This window comes from Podarcis filfolensis (genome assembly GCF_964270895.1).
Source record: "Podarcis filfolensis genome assembly, chromosome: 8".
In the NCBI taxonomy this organism is placed as follows: Eukaryota; Metazoa; Chordata; class Lepidosauria; order Squamata; family Lacertidae; genus Podarcis; species Podarcis filfolensis.
In genome coordinates this window covers 62182247-62208042 of record NC_139611.1, presented here as the reverse complement: position 1 = coordinate 62208042, position 25796 = coordinate 62182247, and the positions used below count along the sequence as shown (strand labels likewise).

At 46.5% G+C, this 25796-nt stretch overlaps 1 protein-coding gene and 1 long non-coding RNA gene across 3 annotated transcripts in view; both read left to right on the top strand.

Moving 5' to 3' along the window:
- The window catches only part of LOC310767995, a 135422-nt gene that overhangs the window by 80816 nt on the left and 28810 nt on the right, over positions 1 to 25796 (top strand). The window lies entirely within an intron of this gene.
- Positions 4166 to 21511, top strand: GALE (UDP-galactose-4-epimerase). Of its 2 annotated transcripts, none has more exons than XM_083628293.1 (11): positions 4166 to 4309; positions 12728 to 12854; positions 14353 to 14468; positions 15474 to 15587; positions 16089 to 16265; positions 17104 to 17217; positions 17326 to 17392; positions 18585 to 18670; positions 19145 to 19222; positions 20459 to 20573; positions 21126 to 21511. In XM_083628293.1, the coding sequence occupies exons 2-11, from the start codon at positions 12734 to 12736 to the stop codon at positions 21179 to 21181; spliced, it is 1044 nt and encodes a 347-aa protein (XP_083484419.1). In that variant the 5' UTR covers positions 4166 to 4309; positions 12728 to 12733; the 3' UTR covers positions 21182 to 21511. The 2 variants fall into 2 exon arrangements, with proteins under 2 accessions (XP_083484419.1, XP_083484420.1); XM_083628294.1 differs by lacking the exon at positions 4166 to 4309 and adding an exon at positions 5245 to 5264.

The following is a 25796-nucleotide window of genomic DNA, read 5'->3' as shown; positions in this document are numbered from 1 at the left end:
CTGAGGGCCCCATTCAGCCCCTGGGGCCAGGCGTTCCCAACCCCTGTACTTCGAGAATTAAGTACAAGAAGGTTCACACATTCGGCCACTAGGGAGCAGTGTGGTCTAAGAAGCAGCCGCTGATACAACGCATCCAATCAGTGAAATTAATTTTTAAATCAGGTAATGCTTGTGATGTGATTTTCCGAAGAGGTAACGGTGTCTCTCCCACTTTTTGAATATAAACTTATTTTCATGAACAACAGCAAAAAGAATTCTGTTGGGCGGGGAGGAGTCGTGCGGGAGTCAATAGTTATTTGTTCTATTGTTACTTGATGTATTGCATTCATCAACCTTTGCAATAATTGATTCTAAAATGACACATATCTGTATTACGGAAGACATGTTTATTATTCTGCACCTCAAAACTCAACACGGTGACAAATATAGAGGTGGAAGGAAAGAATATAAGCAACCCAGTGGAAATTAGGAACTGTTTTCAGAACTACTTTAGACAACTCTACACACAAGGGCCGCAGAATGAAATGGATATACAACAATTCCTCGAGAAAAATGGGCTGAAAAAGGTTTCGCAGGAAAGTAAAACAATTTTGAATCAGGAGATATCAGCACAAGAAATAGAAGATGCCATTCAAGGCATGACGCTGGGCAAATCCCCGGGGCCGGATGGACTGACTTCTAAATATTATAAAGTTTTGAAGGAAGGACTGATACAGCCTTTGAAGGAAGTCTGTAATGAGATTATGGAGGGGAAAAGGGCACCTGATACGTGGAGTGAGGCCTATATCACACTTATACCAAAGACAGAGACTGAAAAGACTCAACTTAAAAACTACCGACCCATCTCGTTATTGAATGTGGATTACAAAATCTTTGCTGATATTTTAGCAAAGAGACTGAAAAGAGTTTTGATGGAGGAGATTCATGGGGACCAAGCGGGCTTTCTCCCAAAAAGGCATTTGTCGAACAATGTAAGGAATATAATTGACATTTTGGAAAAGCTGGAAGTGAATATAAACACTAAGGCGGTTTTGATATTTGTGGATGCCGAGAAAGCCTTTGACAACATTTCTTGGAGTTTTATGTTGAAGAACCTCCGGGGGATGGGGGTAGGCCAAGGGTTTGAGAATGGTATAGGTGCAATATACTCTGAACAGAAAGCGAAACTTATTGTAAATAATGTGGTTACAGAAGAGTTCAAGATTCAAAAAGGGACACGTCAGGGGTGCCCTATCTCCCCACTACTTTTTATATCGGTCCTGGAGGTTTTGCTTAATATGATTAGGAGGGACCAGTTGGTTAAAGGGATTCAGGTCGGAGCTAAACAATATAAATTGAGAGCATTTGCAGATGATTTAGTACTTACATTGCAAGAGCCAGAAGCTAGCACGAAAAGAGTTTTGGAAATAATTCAAGAGTTTGGTCAAATGGCAGGATTTAAATTGAATAAGTCAAAGACAAAGGTTTTGGAGAAAAATTTGACACAGGTAGAAAAAGAAAGGTTTCAGAACGAGACAGGGTTGACCGTGGTTAAAAAAGTGAAATATTTGGGTATAAATATGACAGCTAAAAATGTGAATCTGTTTAAAGATAATTATGAAAAAACTTGGAGAGAAGTGAAAAAAGATTTGGAGATTTGGTCCAATTTAAAGCTTTCCTTGTTAGGCCGAATTGCAGTTATAAAAATGAATGTATTGCCAAGAATGTTGTTTTTGTTCCAAGCATTGCAAATAATGGATAAAATGGATTGTTTCAAGAAGTGGCAAAAAGACATATCTAAATTTGTCTGGCAGGGCAAAAAGCCCAGAATTAAATTTAAGATATTAACGGATTCAAAGGAAAGAGGGGGGTTTGCCCTGCCAGACTTTAAATTGTACTATGAAGCGGCAGCTTTCTGCTGGCTGAAAGAATGGCTGCTTCTTGAAAACACAGACATTTTGGATTTGGAAGGTTTTAACAATATTTTTGGGTGGCATGCATATTTGTGGTATGACAAGGTTAAAGCACATAAAAGTTTTAAAAATCATATTGTCAGAAAAGCACTATTAAATGTCTGGGTTAGATATAAAGATTTGCTGGAAAATAAAACTCCAAGGTGGCTGTCGCCAATGGAAGCTAAGGCAGTTAAAAAGTTAAATATGGAGTCCAAGTGGCCAAGATACTGGGAAATTTTGGAAAAGGAAGGGGACAAACTGAGATTGCAGAGCTTTGAGAAATTAAAAGGGAAGGTGAGAGATTGGCTGCACTATCATCAAATAAATGAAGCGTTTAAACTGGACAGTAAAATTGGCTTCCAGGTGGAAAAATCAAAATTGGAGACAGAACTGTTAGAACCCAGTACTAAGAATTTGTCAAAAATGTACAATTTGCTGCTGAAATGGAATACACAAGGTGAAACGGTTAAATCAGCTATGATTAAGTGGGCTCAGGACATTGGTTATAATATTTTGTTTGCTGACTGGGAAAAGTTGTGGACCACCGGGATGAAATTTACGGCATGTAATGCCTTAAGAGAAAATATTATGAAAATGATATATAGGTGGTACATAACCCCAGTCAAGCTTGCAAAGATTTACCATTTGCCTGACAATAAATGTTGGAAATGTAAAGAAACTGAAGGTACATTTTTTCATCTCTGGTGGACTTGCCCGAAGATTAAGGCATTCTGGGAAATGATCTATAATGAACTTAAAAAGGTATTTAAATATACTTTCCCCAAGAAACCAGAGGCCTTTCTCTTGGGTATTGTCGGCCAAGGGGTGTTAAAGACGGATATAACTTTTTTTATGTATGCTACAACAGCAGCTAGAATACTCATCGCGAAGTACTGGAAGACGCAAGAGCTACCCACACTGGAAGAATGGCAGATGAAGGTGATAGACTACATGGGCTTGGCAGAAATGACGAGCAGAATCCGAAACCAGGGAAGAGAAGCAGTGCAAGAAGAATGGAAAAAATTCAAGGACTATTTAAAGAAATACTACAAAATTAATGAAAGTTAGAATGGTGTTGGACTGGAAAGCAAATGGTTACTATTAGCAATGGTTAAGACAAGGAGAATAAGGAAGATTAGTTTAAATTTAAATTAAAATAAGGGAAGATTTGCTGAGTAATTGATAAGAAATCGGAATACAGAAATGGGAGGCATGAGGAAGTCGGGGAAGAAAGGTATAAGAAATTAGGATATGAAATGGTACATGTTTTTTTTGTTTTGTTTTTGTCTTTGTATGTTTATGTATGTTATGTCTATTTGGAAAAAAATAAAAATATTATAAAAAAAAAAATATATTATTCTGCACCTCAATATTCTTCTTGAAAGGAGAGGAAAAACAACAGCAACTATGCACTTTGTTGTTGTTGTCTAGTCGTTTAGTTGTGTCCGACTCTTCGTGACCCCATGGACCAGAGCACGCCAGGCACTCCTGTCTTCCACTGCCTCCCGCAGTTTGGTCAAACTCATGTTGGTAGCTTCAAGAACAGTATCCAACCATCTCGTCCTCTGTCGTCCCCTTCTCCTTGTGCCCTCCATCTTTCCCAACATCAGGGTCTTTTCCAGGGAGTCTTCTCTTCTCATGAGGTGGCCAAAGTCTTGGAGCCTCAGCTTCAGGATCTGTTCTTCCAGTGAGCACTCAGGGCTGATTTCCTTCAGAATGGATAGGTTTGATCTTCTTGCAGTCCATGGGACTCTCAAGAGTCTCCTCCAGCACCATAATTCAAAAGCATCGGTTCTTCGGCAATCAGCCTTCTTTATGGTCCAGCTCTCACTTCCATACATCACTACTGGGAAAACCATAGCTTTAACTATACGGACCTTTGTTGGCAAGGTGCACTTAGGGCATCCTTTCTCAGCCTTGGGTCTCCAGATGTTGGACTACAACTCCCAGCATCCCTCACCGCTGGCCCTGCTGGTTAGGGATGATGGGGTAGCCCAGCTGCATCTGGGGATCCCTTGCTGGAGAAGGCTGCCTCCGAAGCCAAGCAGAGAAGGTGCTCAAGGCCAGTCACAATGCAGCTTGCAGCTGAGCAGGTCTCTGCCTAGCCGGTGCCTGGCTGGGAGAAAGACAGCGCCGACTTGTCTGTATCCAATGGCTGATGGCTCGGCTCTTTTTGGCTCTTGCCTCTTCCCGTAGCGGGGGGCGGGGACGGGGCGGGGGAAGAGTGACACGTTTCCATGGGGAAGCTGCTGCGTGTCGCCGCGCTACGGGCGGGGCCAGGAGGGAACAGGGGAGGAGGGGGACCCAGGAGCTCTTAAAGGAGACGCGCCGAAGAATGCGCCCCTGTTGAACTGGAGGCGCTTTCGGAGCTGCTGGTGAGTGTGGGAGTTTGGGAGGCGGTACCGGGCAGTGTGTGTGCATTTTTATATATTTGTGAATGAAATGGAGGGCCCTGGCAATTTGAAACCTCATAGGGAGGAAGATGCTACTGACTGAGGTTTTGATTTAATACATGCGATGCTGTTCGAGGGATGTTGCTCACCCTAAAAGAGGGGTGGGGGAGAGTTTTTAGGGGGGGTTAATAGGATATTTTGGTGTTCAGCGAGGGAGGTCGGCAGCCCGGGTAGCCTCTGTGCAATCAGGTTGCCACCTTTTCCTGGTGGCCCTGCTCGTGTGCTTTTAACAGCAGGCTGTAGCATTAGCAAATGGGCAGCCTTTCCCGGCCTGCTTCACCTCCATGCAAAGGAAAGCCTTCACCTGATCGTTTCCATCATGTGTCCTGCCGTGAAATAATACAGCTGTCTCCATTTACTTCCCGATACCTGTCTTAAAGGGACACGGGTGGCGCTGTGGGTTAAACCACAGAGCCTACGATCGGAAGGTCAGCGGTTCGAATCCCCGCGACGAGGTGAGCTCCCGTTGCTCGGTCCCTGCTCCTGCCAACCTAGCAGTTCAAAAGCACTTCAAAGTGCAAGTAGATAAATAGGTACCACTCTGGCGGGAAGGTAAATGGCGTTTCCATGCGCTGCTCTGGTTCGCCAGAAGCGGCTTAGTCATGCTGGCCACATGACCCAGAAGCTGTACGCTGGCTCCCTCGGCCAATAAAGCGAGATGAGCGCCACAACCCCAGAATCGGTCATGACTGGACCCTAATGGTCAGGGGTCCCTTTACCTTTACCTTTGCCTGTCTTAAACCACTTTAAGGGCAATAGCTCAGTGGTGGAGCATCTGCTTTGCATCCAGAAGGTGTCAGGATCAATCCCTGGCATTTTCAGATAGGGCTGGGGGCTGGCCTGTGCCTGAAACCCTGGAGAGCCACTGTTAGTCAAGGTACACAAGATGCACGAATGATTTGACTCAGTATAGGCAGTTCTCTGTATTCCTACATTTCCTGTTTGCTTTTGGGGTAATTATGTTGCAAGAGCTAGTGGAGGGTGAGTGGGGAGGTTAGTCTGCATTCCCATTCTTGCTTTCTCCTGAATCTCCAGAAATTAAATATCCGGAGGCAGCGCTGACATCTTGCTTCTAGTACTATGCAAGTAAACACCTGTGTGTTAAAATTGAAGCAAGGCATGATAATCTGCTCTTTCCACATGCTGGTCAGGATCACTTCAAACTGTGGACAATCCATTATATTTATAACCGACTGGTGTGGCACCTAATAAAAGACGAACAAATTACTCAGTGGAAGCTTATGCCATAATAACTTTTGTGCTTTTCCTCTAAAGTTATAACCAGCTAAATGCTGGCTGTGGGAAAGGGGCAGGGTTCAGTGCCTGGCACACATGCTGTACATGCAAAAGGTCCAAAGTTCAATGCTCAGCATTTCCAGGTAGACCTGGGAAGCACACCTGCTTGAAACCCTGCAAGGCAATTACAGTGTTACCTCAGGTTAAAAACTTAATTTGTTCCGGAGGTCCGTTCTTAACCTGAAACTGTTCTTAACTTGAAGCACCACTTTAGCTAATGGGGCCTCCTGCTGCCGCCGCGTGATTTCTGTTCTCATCCTGAAGCAAAGTTCTTAACCCGAGGTACTATTTCTGGGTTAGCGGAGTCTGTAACCTGAAGCATCTGTAACCTAAAGTGTCTGTAACCAGAGGTACCACTGTAGTTGCCTGTCAGTGTAAAAGACAATACTAAACTAGATAGACCAATAGTCTGACTCGGCAGAAGGCAACTTCCTATGTTTTAGAATAGATAGTAGTAGGAGAAACCCGTGTGTTGCAGGGAGCCAGGTGTGTTCAGTGTACCCCAATGTTTTCTTTACACAGAGATGCACTTTCCCCATTGCATAATCTCTGCCTGTAGGTTTCAGATCGCCTAGCATCACATATAGAGGGAAGGTTTGCTTCTCTGCAGTGATGAACTTTTCTGTAAAGGAAACATTTCCTTCTAGTAGCAGCCAGCATGGAAATATCTGGAGTGTGGACGATGTCCTCAAAGTTGTGTCTATACAAGCTGTTACTCTTGACTTTGGCATATTAATACATTGTAACAGATTACTAAAGGGTTTGTTAGACTAGAGGATGCTGTTGTTGTTGAAGCAATGTGGTTCTCATGTCTTTTCTTTCATTAAAATTGACGTACTTGGGATTAGGCCCCTTGCTGCAAGTGACTTGCGCTGGGAGTATATTGTGGTTTGATGGCTGTTTGGGGTGATATTAAGGTGTGTGGCAAAACTTTTCCTATTCTCCTGAAGCTACACCTGTGTGCTTTGTTTGGAATGCAAGTTCTTTTCTGTAAAGGAAACATTTCCTTCTAGTAGCAGCCAGCATGGAAATATCTGGAGTGTGGACGATGTCCTCAAAGTTGTGTCTATACAAGCTGTTACTCTTGACTTTGGCATATTAATACATTGTAACAGATTACTAAAGGGTTTGTTAGACTAGAGGATGCTGTTGTTGTTGAAGCAATGTGGTTCTCATGTCTTTTCTTTCATTAAAATTGACGTACTTGGGATTAGGCCCCTTGCTGCAAGTGACTTGCGCTGGGAGTATATTGTGGTTTGATGGCTGTTTGGGGTGATATTAAGGTGTGTGGCAAAACTTTTCCTATTCTCCTGAAGCTACACCTGTGTGCTTTGTTTGGAATGCAAGTTCTTTTTTAAAAATTGTTTTTATTAAAGAATTTCTTGGATCACAAATATGTTTTCAGATCATAAAGTCTTTTTTTTTTACAGATCGTTTTTATTCAATGTGAAATTTTAATGCTGTATACAGTATATGGTGGGCGGGGAGAGAGATGAGGAGAGAAGAGGGTAGTAAACATTCATTCTTTTACAAAGTATATGTGTGAGGTTTTTGGAACGTAAGTTCTATGCAGGATATGTTTCATGTTATACTCACTTTTCCCTTGTATTTGAAATTGGACCATAAAATAAAAAATCAAAGATATCATATTGAAGTCATACTTGGCATTGTAACCTGTGGCCCTCCAGATGTTGTTGGACTCCAACTCCCATCAGCCTCAGCCCACATGGCCAAAGTGAAGGATGATGGGAGCTGGAGTCTAACAGTTTCCCCACCCCTGCCCTCTTGTTGTCAGGAAGGTTTGGTGCACTTTCAGCTTTATCCCAGACTGAGCTTTCACATACAGAACTGGGTGAGTGCCACTGAGAAATGAGCAAGTTGGACCTGCATAGCTCCATCCCTTCATCTTCATATTCTTGCATCATGTTGGTGTGATACTATGGCCAACAAAGACTTTGCACATCATGCTGAGCCAAGCCATGGATTAGCACAAATGCATGGGCTGTGGGAGAGGAGATTGAGCTCACTTTGCTCCCTGCCAGTCAATCTGTAGATGTGCCGGGACAAGCTAGTGTTTGCCTTACTTAGCATGTTATCTGGAACAGGGCTGGTGGCTTGAACCTATGGTTTACAGCTCATGGTTAGTCCAGGGGAGCTAAAGCATGAGCCTGGGTTCAGACAACATGTCAAGCCAAACCATGGCTTGTCTTTTTGGTTAACTAATTACCAACACTGCATAGCTGCCTTGAAGATAAGGGAAGTGGTTGAAATTTCCCTCTGGTGCTATTTCCTTGATCAAAATCTTTGCCCCTGCTCCCTCCGGCATACAGGTTTCAGAATGAACAGTGGTTGGAAGGGGGAGATTTCAGATTAAGGAAAAGGCGTGAGTGACGAAGGTCAAACTTCCCTCTCAGTAGCATCCCTTCAGCGATGCAGATGCTGTGAGCTGTGAGCATGCTTGTAACTCACAGTCCTAGGATAAATTTTGGCTCTTGCCAGTTAATAAACGGAAGCTGGACAGGGTTCATTAATGATATGACAGAAGATTTTTCTGGTCATTACAAGAATAAATAAATTTTCTAGACATGTCTCCACAATCTGGTTTAAAGCAATTTGTACCTGTCAAAATTCACAGACATGCCAATAAAGACCTGTCTGTATTATACATGCTTTTGTTTTCCTGCTAGTTGATCTACTACCTGGATTTTTGCATCTTGCCCATCACAGTGTCTCTTTGTTGTTTGTACAATGTCTGACTGAAATCAGGTTGCTTCCTGCTTCTCCTGCAGTTGTTGACAGCTTGTGGTTCTTACATAACTAAATCACCTTAACTTGTCCTCATTCATTGGGCTGTTAGAGTTGTGGAAGAGAGGGCTGTGTGTACTCAAGGTGCGCCTGCAGAGCCAGATGGTCTTGGTGTGGCACTGCTGGTGTAGTTACAGTACAGCTTGTATACCTACCACCTTCTAAAGTCCCCTCTGAACCAGCCTGGACCCAGTGAGTGTCATCTGAAGCCCTTAATCATGTGTTCCTTCCTCAAGATGTCCAAGGGTGGCAACACAAGTCCGGGCCTTTTCTGTGGTGGCTCCCAGCTTGTGGAATGCTCTCTCCAGGGATGCTTGCCTGGCACCATCATTACATAGCTTAGAAAAACATTTGGCTGTTAATTATCTGTGGTCTCCTTGATAGGATCGCCCTTTTGATTTGGCTTCAAATGTTTTTCTTTTATGCTGGTTTTACTGTGTGTGTTTCTTTGCTTATATACTGTAAGTTGCTTTGAGTTACCATTGTAAAAAAAGTGACCAATATATCTAATTAATAATAATATGAAAATTCCATGCCTGAATCCATCTACAGTGGTACCTCGGGTTAAGAACTTAATTCATTCTGGAGGTCTGTTCTTAACCTGAAACTGTTCTTAACCTGAGGTACCACTTTAGCTAATGGGGCCTCCCGCTGCCGCCGCACGATTTCTGTTCTCATCCTGAAGCAAAGTTCTTAACCCGAGGTAATATTTCTGGGTTAGTGGAGTCTGTAACCTGAAGCATCTGTAACCCGAGGTACCACTGTACTATTCTAATGATTACTGTTTAGGAGAGTCTAATTATCATAGAATTGTAGAGTTGGGGGAGACTCCAAGTTCATCCTCCTGCAATACAGGAATTACAAGTAAAGAATCCCTGAAAGATGGCTAGTCAACCTCTGTTTAAAACCCCCCCAGTGAAGGAGAGTCCTTCAGATATTTGAAGATGGCTATCATCACTTCTCAGCCTTCTCTTCTCCAGGCTAAACTTACCCAAGTCCCTCAGCCGTTCCTCCTAAGGCTTTATTTCCACCTGCAGGTATCCGGCCTGCCCAGGTGAGTTCCAGTCCATCATGCCACTCCCCCTTTTATCTCTGACCAGGAACTGTGTGACTTTGGTGTCTCCATATCCTGTTCTCTGAAGTAGGTTGGCTCCCAGCCATGTAACTGACTCTGCACACCCACAGGGTGTGACTGTGTTTCAACATATCTGCGATGGGGGCCAGAAAGTAGATTGAACTGGCACGGAGCTTAATTCTCTTGTTCCCTGCAAAAGCAGCAATGCAGGAATTGAGCCACCAACATTTTTACTGCCCTGCTCCTGCAAAACAACAACAACAACAACTAGCAAGTGTAGCTTTTCCAGACATAAAGATACACAGAAATGGGAAAAGCTTTCTCTGTTACATTTGTGTTTTTCACGCTGTTGTTAAAGGCGCAGGAGCAGAACCTGTCAGCATATTTTTAAAAGTTGGCTAAGTTGGAGGGTGCTGGGAACTGCACGGTTGTCGGAAGCACAGTATATCCTTTGCCTGTCCTGGCAATCAAAGCTTAAATGTTAAGCACCCTGCAGCAAAGGTTGCAGATTATAAAGCAGAAACGGATTGAAAACATGGTTTTGGGCGGAGGCTCAAGTGAGGTTACGCCAGGGCAGTCCCAGAAGGGGCTAAGCAGATGGTCTGTTCAGCCAGGAGAAATGGCAGGGGGAAAGCATCATAGCTGCTGGCTATCACCAGGGCTTCTGTTTTGGCTAATCACGATTTAAAATAGTAAAAATAATAATCCAAATACTATATTGGATCAAATATGCTTGCAGGAGCGCCAAAGTCCACACAACTGCTTTATTATGGTGTGAAAGTGGGCCTGAGGCCCTGGAAGAGGCTCATATGCTGAGATTGTCATAGGAGCATCTGAATGCAGGAAGCTGGTTCTTCTTGCAACTAGCAGTGGCTCTGCAGGGTTTTGTATGGGGGTCTGTCCCACATGGAGATGCTGGGGATTGAACCCGGGATTGTTGGCATGCAAAGAAGGCGCTCGACCGCTGAACTGCAGTTCTTTTTGCCAGCCATAGTCACACCATAGTCATTTGCCAGCCATTTCCTCACGCCTGTTCCTATTTCTCTTTTAGGAAGTGGTGAGGATTTTGTGGCGGATGCCTTTGTAAGAGTTATGTTAATGGGCATCAAATGTACACTTGGGTCCTTCCTATTTCCTCTGCTGGGTGTCTAAGCCAGCCTTTCTCAACCAGGTGCTCTCCTCCAGATGTTCTGGGTTCCATCAGCCTAGCCTAAAACATCTGGAGAGAACGAGGTTAAGGGAGGCTGGCCTGGGCATTAGGCATGTTTCTGGTTTCAGATTGTCATGCTCTGCATCTCTTCCATGACCTTGTTCCCACCTTGTTTTTAATCGTTCATTTCCATAGTGGTATCAGCACTTTACAGTGTATAAGTCATTGCTCCCATGGCATTTCCAATCTGTAATTTGACACGCTGGGCAGCGGATGCAACAGAGGAAGGGAGGAAATGGGGATAAAATATGTATCTCTTTCAGTTGCATGTGGCTTCAGTAGGATATTGGGGTGGGGTTGTGCCAAATATTTCACAGAAAAGATGGGGGTGGGTTTTGAAGGGGGAGAGGTGGTATCAGGCTGGCATTGTAGGAGGCAGTTTCTAGCAGAGAGAGAGAGAGGATGGAGTACGTTGAGAAAACGTTTGGTTGGTTGAGGGTGGTGGAACTGAAGGAGGGAAGATCACGGACAAGGGTTTATTGAATACTATGAGCCGTGGGATGAGGAGGGGGCAAGGCCAAGAAGGGCTTTGAAGCTAAGGACAGGGTGCTCTTGCTGGATCCAGAAATAGACAGGGACCCAATGTGTTCCCATTTTGCAGATGAAGACAACTGAGGCTCTGGGGTAATCTGGCCAAGGCTGCTCAGGAGCATGCCTGAGGCTCAATTTGAACCTTAGTCCAAGCCTAACAGCCCAGCCACATCTCTGCGATAATTTCCCCCCAACATGAATGCTTTTCTCTGTGTATGTGTATTTGGATATTCTTTCCGTTGGCCTTTGGAGTGAGCCCAGTTTGTCTAGTTGGCGTAGTCTTCTCAGCTGCTACTCTGAGGGCTTCTATTCTAAGCATGACGCTGAACCTTGCCAGCTCAAGAAGACTAAAAGCTTGTCTGTTCTCTGGGAAAAAAATTGTCCATTTGGGAGGATGAAACACCCCTCCACCCCTTCCTGCTCCAGCCCCTCCTTTCTCTCCAGGGAGCAGAAGGACAGAAACCTCTTTCAGTGGGAAGAAAGGTGGGGCTGACCCATGTGTCTGCCAACTGCGAAGAGGCTCACATGCCCAGAGGTGTGCTTTTGGGCAGCTGCCCTGTGGTGTTGGCAACCCACTCTTTGGTTCTTGGGCAAAACAGGGTGGATCTCAACAAAGTGACTCATTGCCCCGGTCAGAGTCCAACTCCCCCTCCCCCCAGTGGTTGATCCTGTCCTCTCCCAGATGACTATATTTTCGCCACTCGCACGAACTGCAAGTTTCTTTGGTTCCTGGCTAAGGATAGTGTTGGTTCTGTATGGCATCTACCACACAGAGGACCCCAAAGCAGTGGGATATAGATGATGAAGTAAATGTTGCAATTTACTCCAAATTGTATTGAGGTGGAGGGAAGTTGAGGTGGAGGGAAGTAAGGAGGCAGGCTTGGAGGGGGTTTCATCCTGTGACGTTAATGTCACATCTTCAGAGAAGATAACACTCCCCTATTTCTGTTTAGCATGCAAAGGGTGCCCAAAGGCATCATGGTTCTTTTCACAACAACCCTGCACTGTCTTAGCGCAGTTTTAGTGTCCTGAGTACCTCAACGCCACTGGAAGCCCATCATCTGAAACATCACCAGGCGCTGTCTGATTTCCAAGTCTGCCACTGCAGTCTTAAAGACTAGAAACTTGCTATGTTCCCTTGTTAAATATGAGCCGAAACACTCAGGATGCTGACTTCTGGGCCTGAAGAGAATGTCATGACTTCCCCAGTGCCGTCACGATATATGAAAGCTGTGTGCATTCATGCTATGCAACATCTGCCTTGACTCGGGCTGGATTTTCGGCTCTTGTGCCATCCAGGCAGATATCAGTTGGGGGCACCTACATCCTTCCTAGAACCTCCATGAAAGCTTCTGCACCCCTAAGGTTCCCATGAAGGCCCCCCATCCCTCCTCTCTCAAGCAGCTATCATGTCCCCTTTCAGGTGACGATGTCGGAAAAGATCCTTGTGACGGGCGGAGCCGGCTACATCGGGAGCCACTGCGTTCTGGAACTGGCTGAGGCCGGATACACCCCTGTGGTCCTTGACAATTTCCACAATGCCATCCGAGGTAAGGAGGCAGCCAAGGCCAGGGCTGGGGATTTAGAGAAGGGCCATAGCTCAGTGGTAGGGCACCTGCTTTGGATGTAGAAGGTCCCACGTTCAATCCCTGGCAAAAGAGGCCTGCTAGATCACACCTGATGCGTATCCAGAAGAATGGAGAAGTCCCATCTCCTGAAACCATGGAGAGCTGCTACCATTTCATGCAGAGCAGCCTTCTTCAACTGTGGGTCCTTTGATTCTGTTGGGACTGCACCTCCCATTATCCCTGGCCATTGGCAAAGGTGGCTGGGGATGATGGGAGTTGTAGTTCAGTAACATCTGGGGACCTGAGGTTGAGCTCTGATGAACTAGAAGGACCTCTAGGAATGCAGGAAGCTGCCTTCAGCTGAGGCAGGCCATTGGTCTATCTAGCTCAGGGTTGTCTACAGTGACTGGCAGCAGCTCTCTAGCAATCCTACCTGGAGATGCCGGGGATTGAGCCTGGGACCTTCTGCATGGAAGGCAGATGCTCAACCACTGAGCTATGGCCCTTCCAATGGTCCGACTCAGCAAAGGGAGATTCATAACTGAGCAAAGCCCCATAGGCCAGAAACATTAGCTCCACCCACTGATTTGCAGAGGCAAAGGGCTCTTTAACCATCTCTTTCCCAGCGTGGCAGCACAGGCTTTGGCCTTCCTCTTCCCAGGCCTCCCCATTCATTCACTTGAGATACAGACAAAAGGTCTCCTTTTTTCATCCAACCTCCCCACATGAACAGCAACTGGGTCAGTGGCAGGATTCTGCTTTTTGTGCACCTCAGCCAGTCATCTGACCAGGCCACTATTGCTCCACCTGTGGAAGGGATCAAGAGCCCTTTGGCCTCCAAGTCAGAAGCACAGCAGAGCGATGGAGGAATGTCCATTGCCGTTTGGAGAAGAAGGGGCTGGCTTGGCTCAAGTAGGAGGAAGGAACTGAGGGGTCAGGGTGGGGCAGCAACATTGGCTGCACCCACCCATTCACAGAAGCAGAGGTTTATTTAACTCTTTAGGACCAGGAGGGGAAACCTCCAGGTGTTTGTTGGACTACAGCAACCATCATTCCTTAACCATTGACTGGGACTGATAGGATTTGAAGCCCAACAATTGGGGGGGGCAGGTTCCCCATCCCTGCTCTAGGCTGGAACATGGATGGAAAGTCCCTGAGGGCCAGACCAAGCTCCTGGACCACCAGGTGCCTATTCCAATCCTAAGAAGGGGGTCGTAGATCTGGATGTGTGAGTCCTTTCAGTAGTGCTGTTAGGATAATTTAAGTCCTTAGATGGAAACATGTATTTACCTCACAATGTGAACATTAACCCAGCCGTTCTGTATTTGAGGGTCCCCCAACTGCTCACTCTGCTGAGTGGGGGCCCCTGGGTTTCTGCCCCCCAAAAGGCACCACTAAGTCTTCCTTGTTGAAGAGGACAGCAATGATTTGGGAATCAGGTCCACTCTGGCATGGTGTCAAAAACAGTCTTTCTCCCCAGGGGGCAGCACGGTCCCCGAGAGTATTCAGCGGGTGGAGGAGATCGTGGGCAAGAAGATCCCATTCCAGGAACTGGATGTCCTCGATGAGACAGGTCTCCACAATCTCTTCAAGAAGGTGAGGGCCTGATCCTACAGCTTAATGTTTCCTTCCCCATTACACCTATTGAGATGGGTCAGAGCATTGCCCCCTTCCCCTCCCCCACCAATGGGGACACTATTCTGGCTTACCTTTTGCTCTCTGGGTGGCATCAGGGTCTCCTCAGTGGTGGTCCCCTAGATCTCCTGTCTTCACTGTCTTGGACTACACTTTGGGCTGGCAGGAGAGGGGTTCTGTCTCTCCTGCCTCTGCTGTCTGCTCACCCCCTCTCTTGCTCCCCTCAGCACTCCTTTCAGCCTCTGGGGAGATTTTATTGTTCCCAATGTGTGTGCATCAGAGCATCTTTGTGTTGCTGCCATGCTGCTCCCCCAACACCCCCGCTGTGTATATTTCTGGCCCATTTATTCATTCATTCATTCATTCATTCATTTATTCATTTAGTATACCGCCTTTCACCTGAAGGATCATAGGGCGGTTCAAAACATGATAATTTTTTATTTTGTAAATACATAATAAAAACAAGAACAAAAAGAAACCAATAGCCCCCTCTCCCACAAACACATGGGATGTTAATTAGCCAAAGGCCTGTTTCTAGAAAAACATTTTCGCCTGGCGCCTAAAGATATGTGGCAAAAGCGCCAGATGTGCCTCCTTGGGCTTTGCTGGAGAGCCACGAGTGACGCCTGTCAATCTCAGAACTCAGAAGTGGCATCTGCACCACTCGGGAGCCACGCAGCCCTGTTGTGGGTTGTGTCAGGCTGGCATCTGGCTCTCCTGCCAGAGATGCAGACATCTGGCTCTGGTGTGTGTGTGTTTGCAAGCTTGAGCCAAAAGCCCTTTGAAATCAGTACACAAAATGGCGTTTCTCATAAAAAAAAGCACCACAGGCGCTTTTTGCCCTCTTCCGGCTTTTCATTAGGGGAACTTTTTTTTTTTATTAAAATGTGCACGTATAAATAAAAAACGTACTGTAGCCTCCGCAGAAGTATTCTTAACGCATCTCCCCCTTCCGTTTCCCCTCAGCACAATTTCTCTGCCGTGATGCATTTTGCAGGCCTCAAGGCTGTGGGAGAGTCTGTCCAGATGCCGCTGGAATATTACAAAGTGAACCTGACTGGGACCATCCGATTGTTGGAGGTGAGCAGGAACATGGCTTATTCCACCAGGGTTTGTAAGGCTTCTGTTATAAGTCTGGGTTTGCGGGAGAATGTCAACTGCAGGAGGCCCATCTCGCGTGCGGCACAGATGCCTGTCAGAGCAGCCCAAAGGTGCTTCCGGCATCACGTGCGACAGGCTTTCCATAGTGTCACTCAAGGCGCCATGTTAGCCTGGAGGAAGGCTGGGCAGGGGTTGGATGTGGCCTATCCATTGGCCTGCCCTGGCCTGGGGAAGTGCTGTTCACCCATCATCAGGGCTTCTTCCTGCTCTTGAGGAATCACTTTCAAACAGAACCCCTGCTCCATGGAGCCTGGCTAGCTCAGTGCCCTTCGACCTTCGCTCCCCGACTCTTGTTAGACTCAGACTCCCATAATCCTCAGCCATCTCAGTGGTCAGGGATGATGGAAGCTGCAGTCCAACAACATCCAGAGACGTCTGGAGGAAGAGCACTGAGCTTAGGTTGTCTGCATTCCTCCACAGGCCATGAAAGAGCACGGGGTCAAGAACATTGTGTTCAGCAGCTCAGCCACAGTATACGGCGACCCGGCCTACCTCCCCCTTGATGAAAACCACCCTGTGGGAGGCTGCACAAACCCTTACGGGAAATCCAAGTATTTCATCGAGGAGATGATCCGAGACTTGTGCAAGGCAGAACCGGTGAGTGAGCAACGTACCACACCACCAACCCCCTTATAACACAGGGGTACAATTGTCCTCAGCAGTATTTTCTGGGTTATTTTTCTTTTTATCTTCTAAAATAATCTTTATTGTCATTTCTGCAAAAACTCATATAGCATTACAGTGGTACCTCGGGTTACATACGCTTCAGGTTACAGACTCTGCTAACCCAGAAATAGTGCTTCAGGTTAAGAACTTTGCTTCAGGATGAGAACAGAAATCGTGATCCGGCAGCGTGGCAGCAGCAGGAGGCCCCATTAGCTAAAGTGGTGCTTCAGGTTAAGAACTGTTTCAGGTTAAGAACGGACCTCCGGAACGAACTAAGTACTTAACCCGAGGTACCACTGTAATTTCAATACATATTACTTATTTCTTTACTTCTGGAACTAATGGAAAGAAAGGCATATATTAAGAATCCACAAGTACATGGCCTTATAATACCAGCATAAGCCTATACATTTAGCTCAGTTTATCTGCCCCAGTATATAAAAACATATATTTAAAATATAATTGACACAAGCCAGAGATTGGTTACAAGTAATTCCATATAAATGAATTGTGTCTGGGCATATAATATTTACGTGGATCATTGATCCATGGCCACCAAACAGTAGCCAGATCCTCAGAACTGGCTTTACCTCTTTGTACCTTTGAGTGATGTGCTAGTTTTTCTGATACCACTATAAATAAAAGCTTTTTATCTCATGCCTCTAAAGTCAGACTTGTGCAAAGCAGAACTGGAAAGCAAGTCCCAGAGTCCTCCATACAGCTCTCCTGGGCGGTATTTTCTGATCTGATCTTGTGCTGCTTCTCTCAGGACTGGAATGCGGTTCTCCTGCGATACTTCAACCCCATTGGAGCCCACGAGTCGGGGAGGATTGGTGAGGACCCCCAGGGCACCCCAAACAACCTGATGCCCTACGTTGCTCAGGTACCCAAGCCCCCCCTGGGAGAGTTCGCAAGCTCCACCTCTTGCACAGTGAGTTTCTCCTGCTAACTCCTGTGCCTTCCTGTCGTTTCTTCCTTCTGTTCACTCCAGGTAGCTGTGGGTCGCCGAGAGTACCTGAGTGTATTTGGGGATGACTATGATACAGTGGATGGGACCGGTGAGTTGCTTGGAATCACCCTAGCTTGAAAGGAAAGATACCTCCACCCCCAAATCTACTTGCAGTACGGCACTGGGAAGTTTGGAGATGTGGAAGCCATAGAGGTTATGGGCCTCTAACCCAAGTGGTTTATAGACACACATAGGCACGGGGGCGTTTTCTCTTTTTGTATGTGTTCTAGGGCAGAGATGGGGAAACTTTTGAGGGTCACAGGCCAGTGAAGGGCAGGGCCAGGAACAGCAAATGTGGGTGGAGCAATGAACATGAATTGTCCCCTTATAAAGGGACGTGGGTGGCGCTGTGGGTTAAACCACAGAGTCTAGGACTTGCCGATCAGAAGGTCAGCAGTTTGAATCCCCGCAACGGGGTGAGCTCCCGTTGCTAGGTCCCTGCTCCTGCCAATCTAGCAGTTTGAAAGCACATCAAGGTGCAAGTAGATAGATAGGTACCGCTCCGGCGGGAAGGTAAACTGCGTTTCCGTGTGCTGCTCTGGTTCGCCAGAAGCGGCTTAGTCATGCTGGCCACATGACCCAGAAGCTGTACGCCGGCTCCTTCGGCCAATAAAGCGAGATGAGCGCTGGTCACGACTGGACCTAATGGTCAGGGGCCCCTTTACCTTTACCTTTATGATAGGCTAGTTTTGAAACACCTGTCTCTGTCTTCCATCCAGGCAACCAAGAAGCAGAGCTCATTCCAGCCAGGCGAAAGCAGTCTGGTTGCAAACCATAGCCTGTGAGGGGTGTAGCCTGGGGAGAGTCTCATTCCCAGAGTGGTGTAACAATCAATACCTCTTCCCAGTGAACTCTGGGAATTGAAGTACTGCGAGGGGAATAGGGGGTCTCCTAACAGCTCCCAGCACCCTTGGTAAACCGCAATCGCCATAATTCTTTTTTGGAAGCCCTGTTTAAAATCAAACTTGGCAAATCCACGATCTGCTTGGAAAATCTTCCCTGGGTTGTTTCTTCCACTTCATAGCAGGATAGCGTCAGTATTTACCATCCCTCCTTGTGATGATAAACCAGTTCAGCCTTCGCCATCCTAGTGGCAACCCAGCTAGCTGGGGCTGATGGGACTTGTAGTCCAGACCACCTGGAGGCTTCCAGGTTGGCAAAGGTTGAACTAAGTAAGATGTAGGCCTACTCAGAGGGGGTGGACAGTGCACTGGCTGATGGGTTTCCTCCTTCTTCTGCAGGCGTCCGGGATTACATCCACGTGGTGGACCTGGCCAAAGGCCACATTGCGGCTTTGAAAAAGCTAAAGGAGAACTGCGGCTGCAAGGTAGGGAAGTTCATAGACTTGGTCAGAAGCACCGCTTCCATCCCTGTTGTGTTCTGCTGGAGCTCTCGTCAACTGAGCCTCCGTCACCTGGATTTTGGGAGCATCCTTGCTTGCAGACTCCAGCCACTTCTCCTAATTTGTTCAGGAGACGGGCTCAGATTAGGCAGGGGTGTGTTCAAAATTTTGTGCCAAGAAAGTTCCACCACCCTATATTATTACGCACACTTCCCGTTTCACATAATGCTTTTTCCATGAAGACTTTGGCATGGCCCCCTAGTTACTTCCCACAACCTACAGAAACTTAAGCTCTAGGGATGTGTACCTGAAAACTGAATGCATTTCCTTCCTATAGACCCTTCCCTTGTGGTGCAGTTTTTCTTATATTTGTAAGTTCCTCGGGACAGGCACTTGGAAAGTGCCGCACAGGGCAATAAGGTTGACAAAGCCTTTGTCACAAGAGTTGCATCTTTGCAGATATACAACCTTGGAACCGGCACCGGCTGCTCAGTCCTGCAAATGGTGAAGGCGATGGAGAAGGCGTCGGGAAGAGAGGTAGAGTATCGGGACAACTTGGGTTCCAGGAGGGGGGATTGAACTCCTGTTGGGGTCGAGGTAAAGGGGACCAGAGAGAGGAAGGCATTGCCAATTGGCCAACCATCGCTGGGCCCACCACCAAGCAGGAATCTGGTTCAGTCTTCCCCAACCTGGTGCCCTCCAGATGTTCAAGGACACATTCCAGCAAAGCAAAAGCACTTGAGAGTGGAGCAAGGCCAGGAAGGGGAGTGGCCTGGAGAAGTCCTGCATTTTGCCCCTGGACTGGAGGCTACCCACCCATTTTAGCACTTACCAGACCATTGCCAGGCTGTTCTGTTCGCAGTGCTAGTTATGACAGCAAAATCAGGTTGGCTTTCAAGCCAGGTCTCCATATATGGCTGGTGGGCTGCATCCACTTTTCTGCAGGGCTGGGGAGAACCTGTGGCCTTCTAGGGGATGCTGGGGATTGGAATCAAATGACTTGCCACAGGTTCCCACTCCTGATTTAGGGGCTCATAGGCTATTTAGCCTGTGCTAAAATAATAAATGCCTGCCATATCTGGAGTAGCTTTCAGTATTTTGGGATCCAAAATCTGCCTCCTATTATATGAGGCAAACATGGCCTCTTTGATCTGCGACCCTGTTTAAAAATTGGCATAAAACTGTGGCTGGAATGTGTACCTTTAAATTTTAATACTGGGACTATGGAGAGGCTCATTGCCCCCCTCTGCCAGTGGCACGACCAGCCCACCTACTATGCAGAATGCAGGGTACTTTTGAGGGAACCAGCCAACATTTTGGTCTAGGAGCCTCACACTATAGTAGAGAATTTCAACCAGCGCTTTAGTCTTCTGGAAGGAACGCCGTTGTGGTTAGGTTGCAGATTATTGAATATTAAGCAGCTTACCAATGATTGCCTTTAAATAAATGAAAAAATGCTCTCCCCGGTGAGGTCCACCTGGCACCATCATTAACATCCTTCCAACTCTCTTCTCCCATGCATTTGATGGCTTATGATAAATGTTTTGTTTATTGCTGCTGACGATTTGCTTCACTGTAATGCTTAATTTTTTCATTTTCATTCTTTGCCTGTGGCACTTAATTTGTTCTTATGTCTGAGAGAGTTTTATTTTGTAGTGAGAGACTAATAAATAAAAATTATAGTACTACTAATAGTAATGTGTCTTATCATCTTGGCTGCTGCCCCTGGTCGGTTTCCCTTCGCTTAATGACAGGCTGCCGTCTTTGTTCTAGATAAACTACAAGATTGTTGCACGTCGGGAAGGAGACATCGCCTCCTGTTACGCCAACCCTGCCCTAGCTGAACGGGAGCTGGGCTGGAAAGCTGTTTTTGGCCTGGACAAAATGTGTAAGTGGAGCCTCCCCACAGAGGGCCATCTGCTTGCTCCTTTTCTGCCAGCCTTTGCCTCCCCCTTCTTTATTCCTAGGGGCGGAAGCTGGAGAAATAAATGGCTTTCCATTCCCTCCTCCTTATTTCAACCAAGTTGCTTCACTCGCCACTGTTCACCTGGAGTCTCATGGGGTGGGGTGTTGCATTGACATCTGCATGCAAAGAATCCTGCAGGGTCAGGCCTTCAGCTCAGCTAGCCTAGCATCCTGCTCTCACAGCAGCCCACCAGGCGCCTCAATGGGAAGCCCACAAGCAGGACCTGAGTGCAACAACACCTCTCCCCCTTTGCAATTCCCAACAACTGGTATTCAGAGCTATATGCAGCCTCTGGCACTGGAGGTAAACCATAGCTATCACAACCAGTAGCCATTGTTAGTTTTATCCTCCACGGATTTGTCTAATCTCTCTGCAAATCAAGGAAAGGACCTTCTCCGTAGTGGCACCCACCCCCACGGCATGGTAGCGAATTCCAATTTAACTCATTGCCGTTATTCTCTTGCCCTTTTCCAGGTGAGGACTTGTGGAGGTGGCAGTCACAGAACCCCACTGGCTACAGCAAGAACTAGCGCCTGGAAGATGTTGCCTGTCCTCCCCAGTGCGTGGCTGCCATGACCCAAGGACAGTTCCAAGGGCTGTTTTGCATTTCACTCAGGGAAGATGGTGGTTCCTGCTCGTTCCTTCCCCTGCCCTTCTTCTCCCTTTTCGTAAGAGACCAAATAGACTCAGGAAGGGGAAGATTATCTTGGCCTTTTGCTGTACCCATTTCTTTAACTCTCTTGTGCCTTCTCCCTGAACCTTCTCTGCCAGCCAGGTTGGTACCAAACAGGGAGCAAGGAGCTCTGACCCTCCCATTGAGTGGGAAGACTGACAAAATAAAAAGTGTCAATGGGAGCCCATGGAGGATGTCAAGCTCCCCTCATTGGGTACAAACTTGGTTTCTTTGGTTTTAAAGAGTCCACCCTCTGCTGCCAGGTTCTTGAGATGTCCTGGTGGATGCAGGCTGCTCCATGAGCTTCTGAGCTGTGGGAAGAGGCTGCATGGAGGTACGAGTGTTAAAATGTAGTTGGAAAACGACAGCTAGGTCCATGGAGCCTTGTCGTTTGCTCCCTGGCTTCCCGTTTCTAAATTGTAATGCCTTCTGTAAATCAGAGGTGGGGAACCTGTTGCCCTCTAGATGTGGCTGCACTACAGCTCATCATCATCATCCTGGACCACTGGCTGTGCTGGGAGTTAGCAGTCCAGCAGGTTCCCCAATACTGATGTGACAAAGCAGTAGTAGGAGAGAAGTACACCAACTTTTTGGCAGGCGATTCAGTGAACTTTCAGGCTTATAGTTTGGTGCAGCTTTGAGCCCATGCTAGGTCAAGTGACACTTAGCAGGGTGGGCCACAGACTGCGAGGGGTCACTGAGGGATTGAGGCTGGGATGAAAATCAAGAGAGGAAAAAGAGGGGAGTTAGTTCTGAGGGCATGTCTACCACCTGTGGGAAAATGTGCTTTTCAGATTAGATCAAGGGACGTCCCCCCAGAAAGCTTTGGACTGCAACTCCTATCATTCCCGAGTATTGGCTGTGTTGCCTGGAGCTGAATGGAGATGTAGTTCACAACAGCTGGATGCCACCAGGATAGGGAAATCTGGTTCGCATTGTTACTCTTCAACAGGGCATGAGGCTGCTCCTAAGCAAACTTGGAGGGGACAAATACTGCAGCTGAACAAGAATGTAGTAACCTTTTGAAGTACCGTATTTTTCGCTCTATAAGACGCACCAGACCACAAGACGCACCTAGTTTTTGGAGGAGGAAAACAAGAAAAAAAATATTCTGAATCTCAGAAGCCAGAACAGCAAGAGGGATCGCTGCGCAGTGAAAGCAGCAATCCCTCTTGCTGTTCTGGCTTCTGGGATAGCTGCGCAGCCTGCATTCGCTCCATAAGACGCACACACATTTCCCCTTACTTTTTAGGAGGGGAAAAGTGAGTCTTATAGAGCAAAAAATACGGTATCTTCTAGCAGGCAGAGGCTAAGCAAACAGGGTCGCTGAAGGATGCAGAAGGAGGTAGAATCCCAGTGTGAACTGCACTAGATAATGAGGCAAATAGCTGACCTCTCATTAAGCATAATTGCGCTTGTGTAGTCCCATAAAAACCAGAATCCAGAGAGTCCTGTAAAATTCAGAGCTGGTCCAATATTGCTGGTCCTCTTCCCCTGGGGTGAAGATGAGTGCCAAGGACTCAGAGAATGGCCTCTTCTTGCAGAGTTTTGGTGAGAAGCGGGCCGTTCCGGTGGCAGTGGAAGTGAGGGGCAGGCAGTGTATGGTGGTGGAGCAGGGCAGGGGACAGCACATTCCTGTTTCACTTCAGGTGCGCCACAGAAATGGCCACTCCAGTAAAACCAGTTCATTGAGCTTAGGCTGTGTGGCATAGGGGCCAGATCCTAAACCGGAGGGGGGGGAGCACTTCCTAAGCTCCTCTTTGGTGTTCATTGTAACTGTGACAGTTGGTGCAAAAATCCGTTAATTGCTTTGGTCAAGTAAGAGACACAGGCTGTGGTCAGCCTGGAAACTCAAAAGCCTAGTCTTGCACCAGCTAGCTCAGCTCACCATCACACTTGGATTTCTTTGCAATTGCCCTCCTGCAATGCCTGATGATCAGTGTACCATCCCTACTACCAGAGATCAGCCTTCCTCTTTCTATATTTTAATGTATTCTGAGGCAGGGCATGTTTTCCTAAACCAGCCACATTTCTTGCCCCCATTGGAACCAATTATTTTGGCCTCTCTAGTGATCATCCACCACAAGTTTATAAGTAGCAATCTCTGAAGCATTATGAAAATTTTTGGTGGTATGCGGATTAAAGAAGAAAAGAAACCAGTTGCAAAAATGGAGCATCAGCTAGGATTTGCTTGGTGGAATAAGTTCCCCTTTCTGGTCTGCCTTGATCTGTTACAACTAACTCGAATTCACACAGCAGTTTCTGTTGCAGCCAAATCAAAATCCTGCTGCAGTCATCTTGCAGCAGATAAATTACTCCAGTAGCAAAGTTGTGTGTAGCTCCTGCAGTAGAAAGCCAGATTGTGCACTTAGAAGAAATTGTGTATATAGCAGCTTTCACGAGTACAGAATGTTTTATTAGTGTAGAACTTGAGGGCAGAAAGCTTTGAGGGAAAAAGCTCTACCTGATTGACTGGAGCAATGTCCTTCAACCATGGCTCCCTATCTCTTGTTGGATCACAGCTCACATAATTCATAGCAAGCATAGTTAATAGTCAGGGATAATGGGAGATGCAGCCCCAGATGTTGGATTACAAGATCAAAGAACTAGAGATTACTCTTTCAACCCTTCTGATCTGTGTGTCTCTGTTGCGGTGCTATTGTTGCCATTGTGTTCCCTCCATCTTAAAAAGGACTAAATACTTGATTTTTTGAAGTTAAAAAAAGAAGTCCAAGGCCAGATTTTGCACCAGTTGCTAGAAGTTCTTTACCCCCACTGTAAGCACCACCCTGTGCCTGCCTACTCAGAAGCAATTCTTAATGTGTTCTGTGGGGCTTAGAAGCTGCATAGCCTTGCCTACTGGAGTGAACAAGAGGAGAATCCATTTGAGGCTACCATCTTCCAATGTTTGAAAACTTCATTTTGGTGGGAGGTGGGTAGTGTCATGCTATATTCCAACTACATTGGGAAACATAACCTAGTCCAAGGGTTGCCAACCTTTTGGGGCCTGTGGGGTATGTTTGGAATTTTGAGGAAGCGCCAAAATGGCTGCTGGGGGTAGCCTAATTTCCCTGTTAGAGCAGCAGAGATGGTAGGTGCCCACTCTTGGGCAGCCAAAAAAAGTAGGCATAATTAAAGGGGCATATTCAACGAGGAGAAGCCAAGCCAAGTGCAAACACAAATTGAACAGGAAGATCAAACAGTCTCTAATGTTATGTATATTTACCAAGACCTTTTGCAGGCACCGTAGGTGATACCGGCTGGCACATTAGTACCTGTGTGTGGCGTGTTGGCAACCTCTGCCCTAGTGAGTTACAGTGCCCTGAAGAATGGCCATTTAGCAGCCTAGCTTTTTAGAGAACTCTTAAATCTGTAGTGAAACACTTCTTTATTTGAGCACCATCATCTGAATGTGCATATAATTTTTAATGTAAGCAGAAGTATTTTAGGGCAAATTAGAAGTTCAATAAAAATAGGCACATTATTAAAATTGTGCCGAGTAAGTGAAGCATAATGATAGCCGCCGCCACCAGAAACATGGCCAAGTAGCAGCAGAGGTGGCACTGATCCTTCTAAAAGGAGCCAGATTTTCCTGAGGTCTAAAAAAACATATAGAAGGGCACTGGGGAAAATGCAATTGAATGATTATAGATAACCATGTTATTCTTAGGGTCATCTGCCTGGAACACATCCCAGAAGATACTAGCAAAATGTAAATCTTGCCAGTGTAAATTTGGTGGCTTGAGACTAAGGGGGATGAGGTTTTTAAAAGGTGTGTTTTGATATGTTTTTAGATATTGGAAAATATACACGAAATGATTAACACATAGTAATAATGACTAGGCTCACTTCCAGCTTTTATTATAGCACCAGCAGTAACATGCAAGCACATCCTGGTGGTGAAACAGCGCCCACCGACGTCAATGGGACTGTTTGCGAACAAGTGGATTAAGGCTTCCTGCCCCAAAGCCAGGTATTTACAAGGCCTTGCCTAACATACTCTGAGATAGCAGAGTAAGATTAGACTGCCACCTCAAGACGCACAAGGCATCTCTCTTTGTTGAGACAAAATGTAGGCAACAGGAACTTCCTTGTCCTCACTTAAGACAGATGCCTACCACACACACCCTGGCGATAGCAAGATCTATTGCAATGAGAATGTTGCCTTGGTTGGGTTACAAGTTTCCTGTGTGATTGAGGTGGGAGTTCCTGCTCTGCATGTAATGTTCCAACTTCAGTCCCTAAACATCTCCAGCTGAAACAATTCTCAAGGAAGAGAGATCTTGAAGAGCCAGTGTTAAGCAGAGTACACAATACTGTCCTCAGGGCCAGCCTAAGAGATCTAGCTGCCAGTGCCAGAAAGACAAAATAATGCATGCACACAGACGCACACCCCGAGTGGCATCTCAGCCTTACTTCAGTGCTGGTGATGGAACAGCATTCTCCACTGCAACTGGTGAAACAGGCGGCCA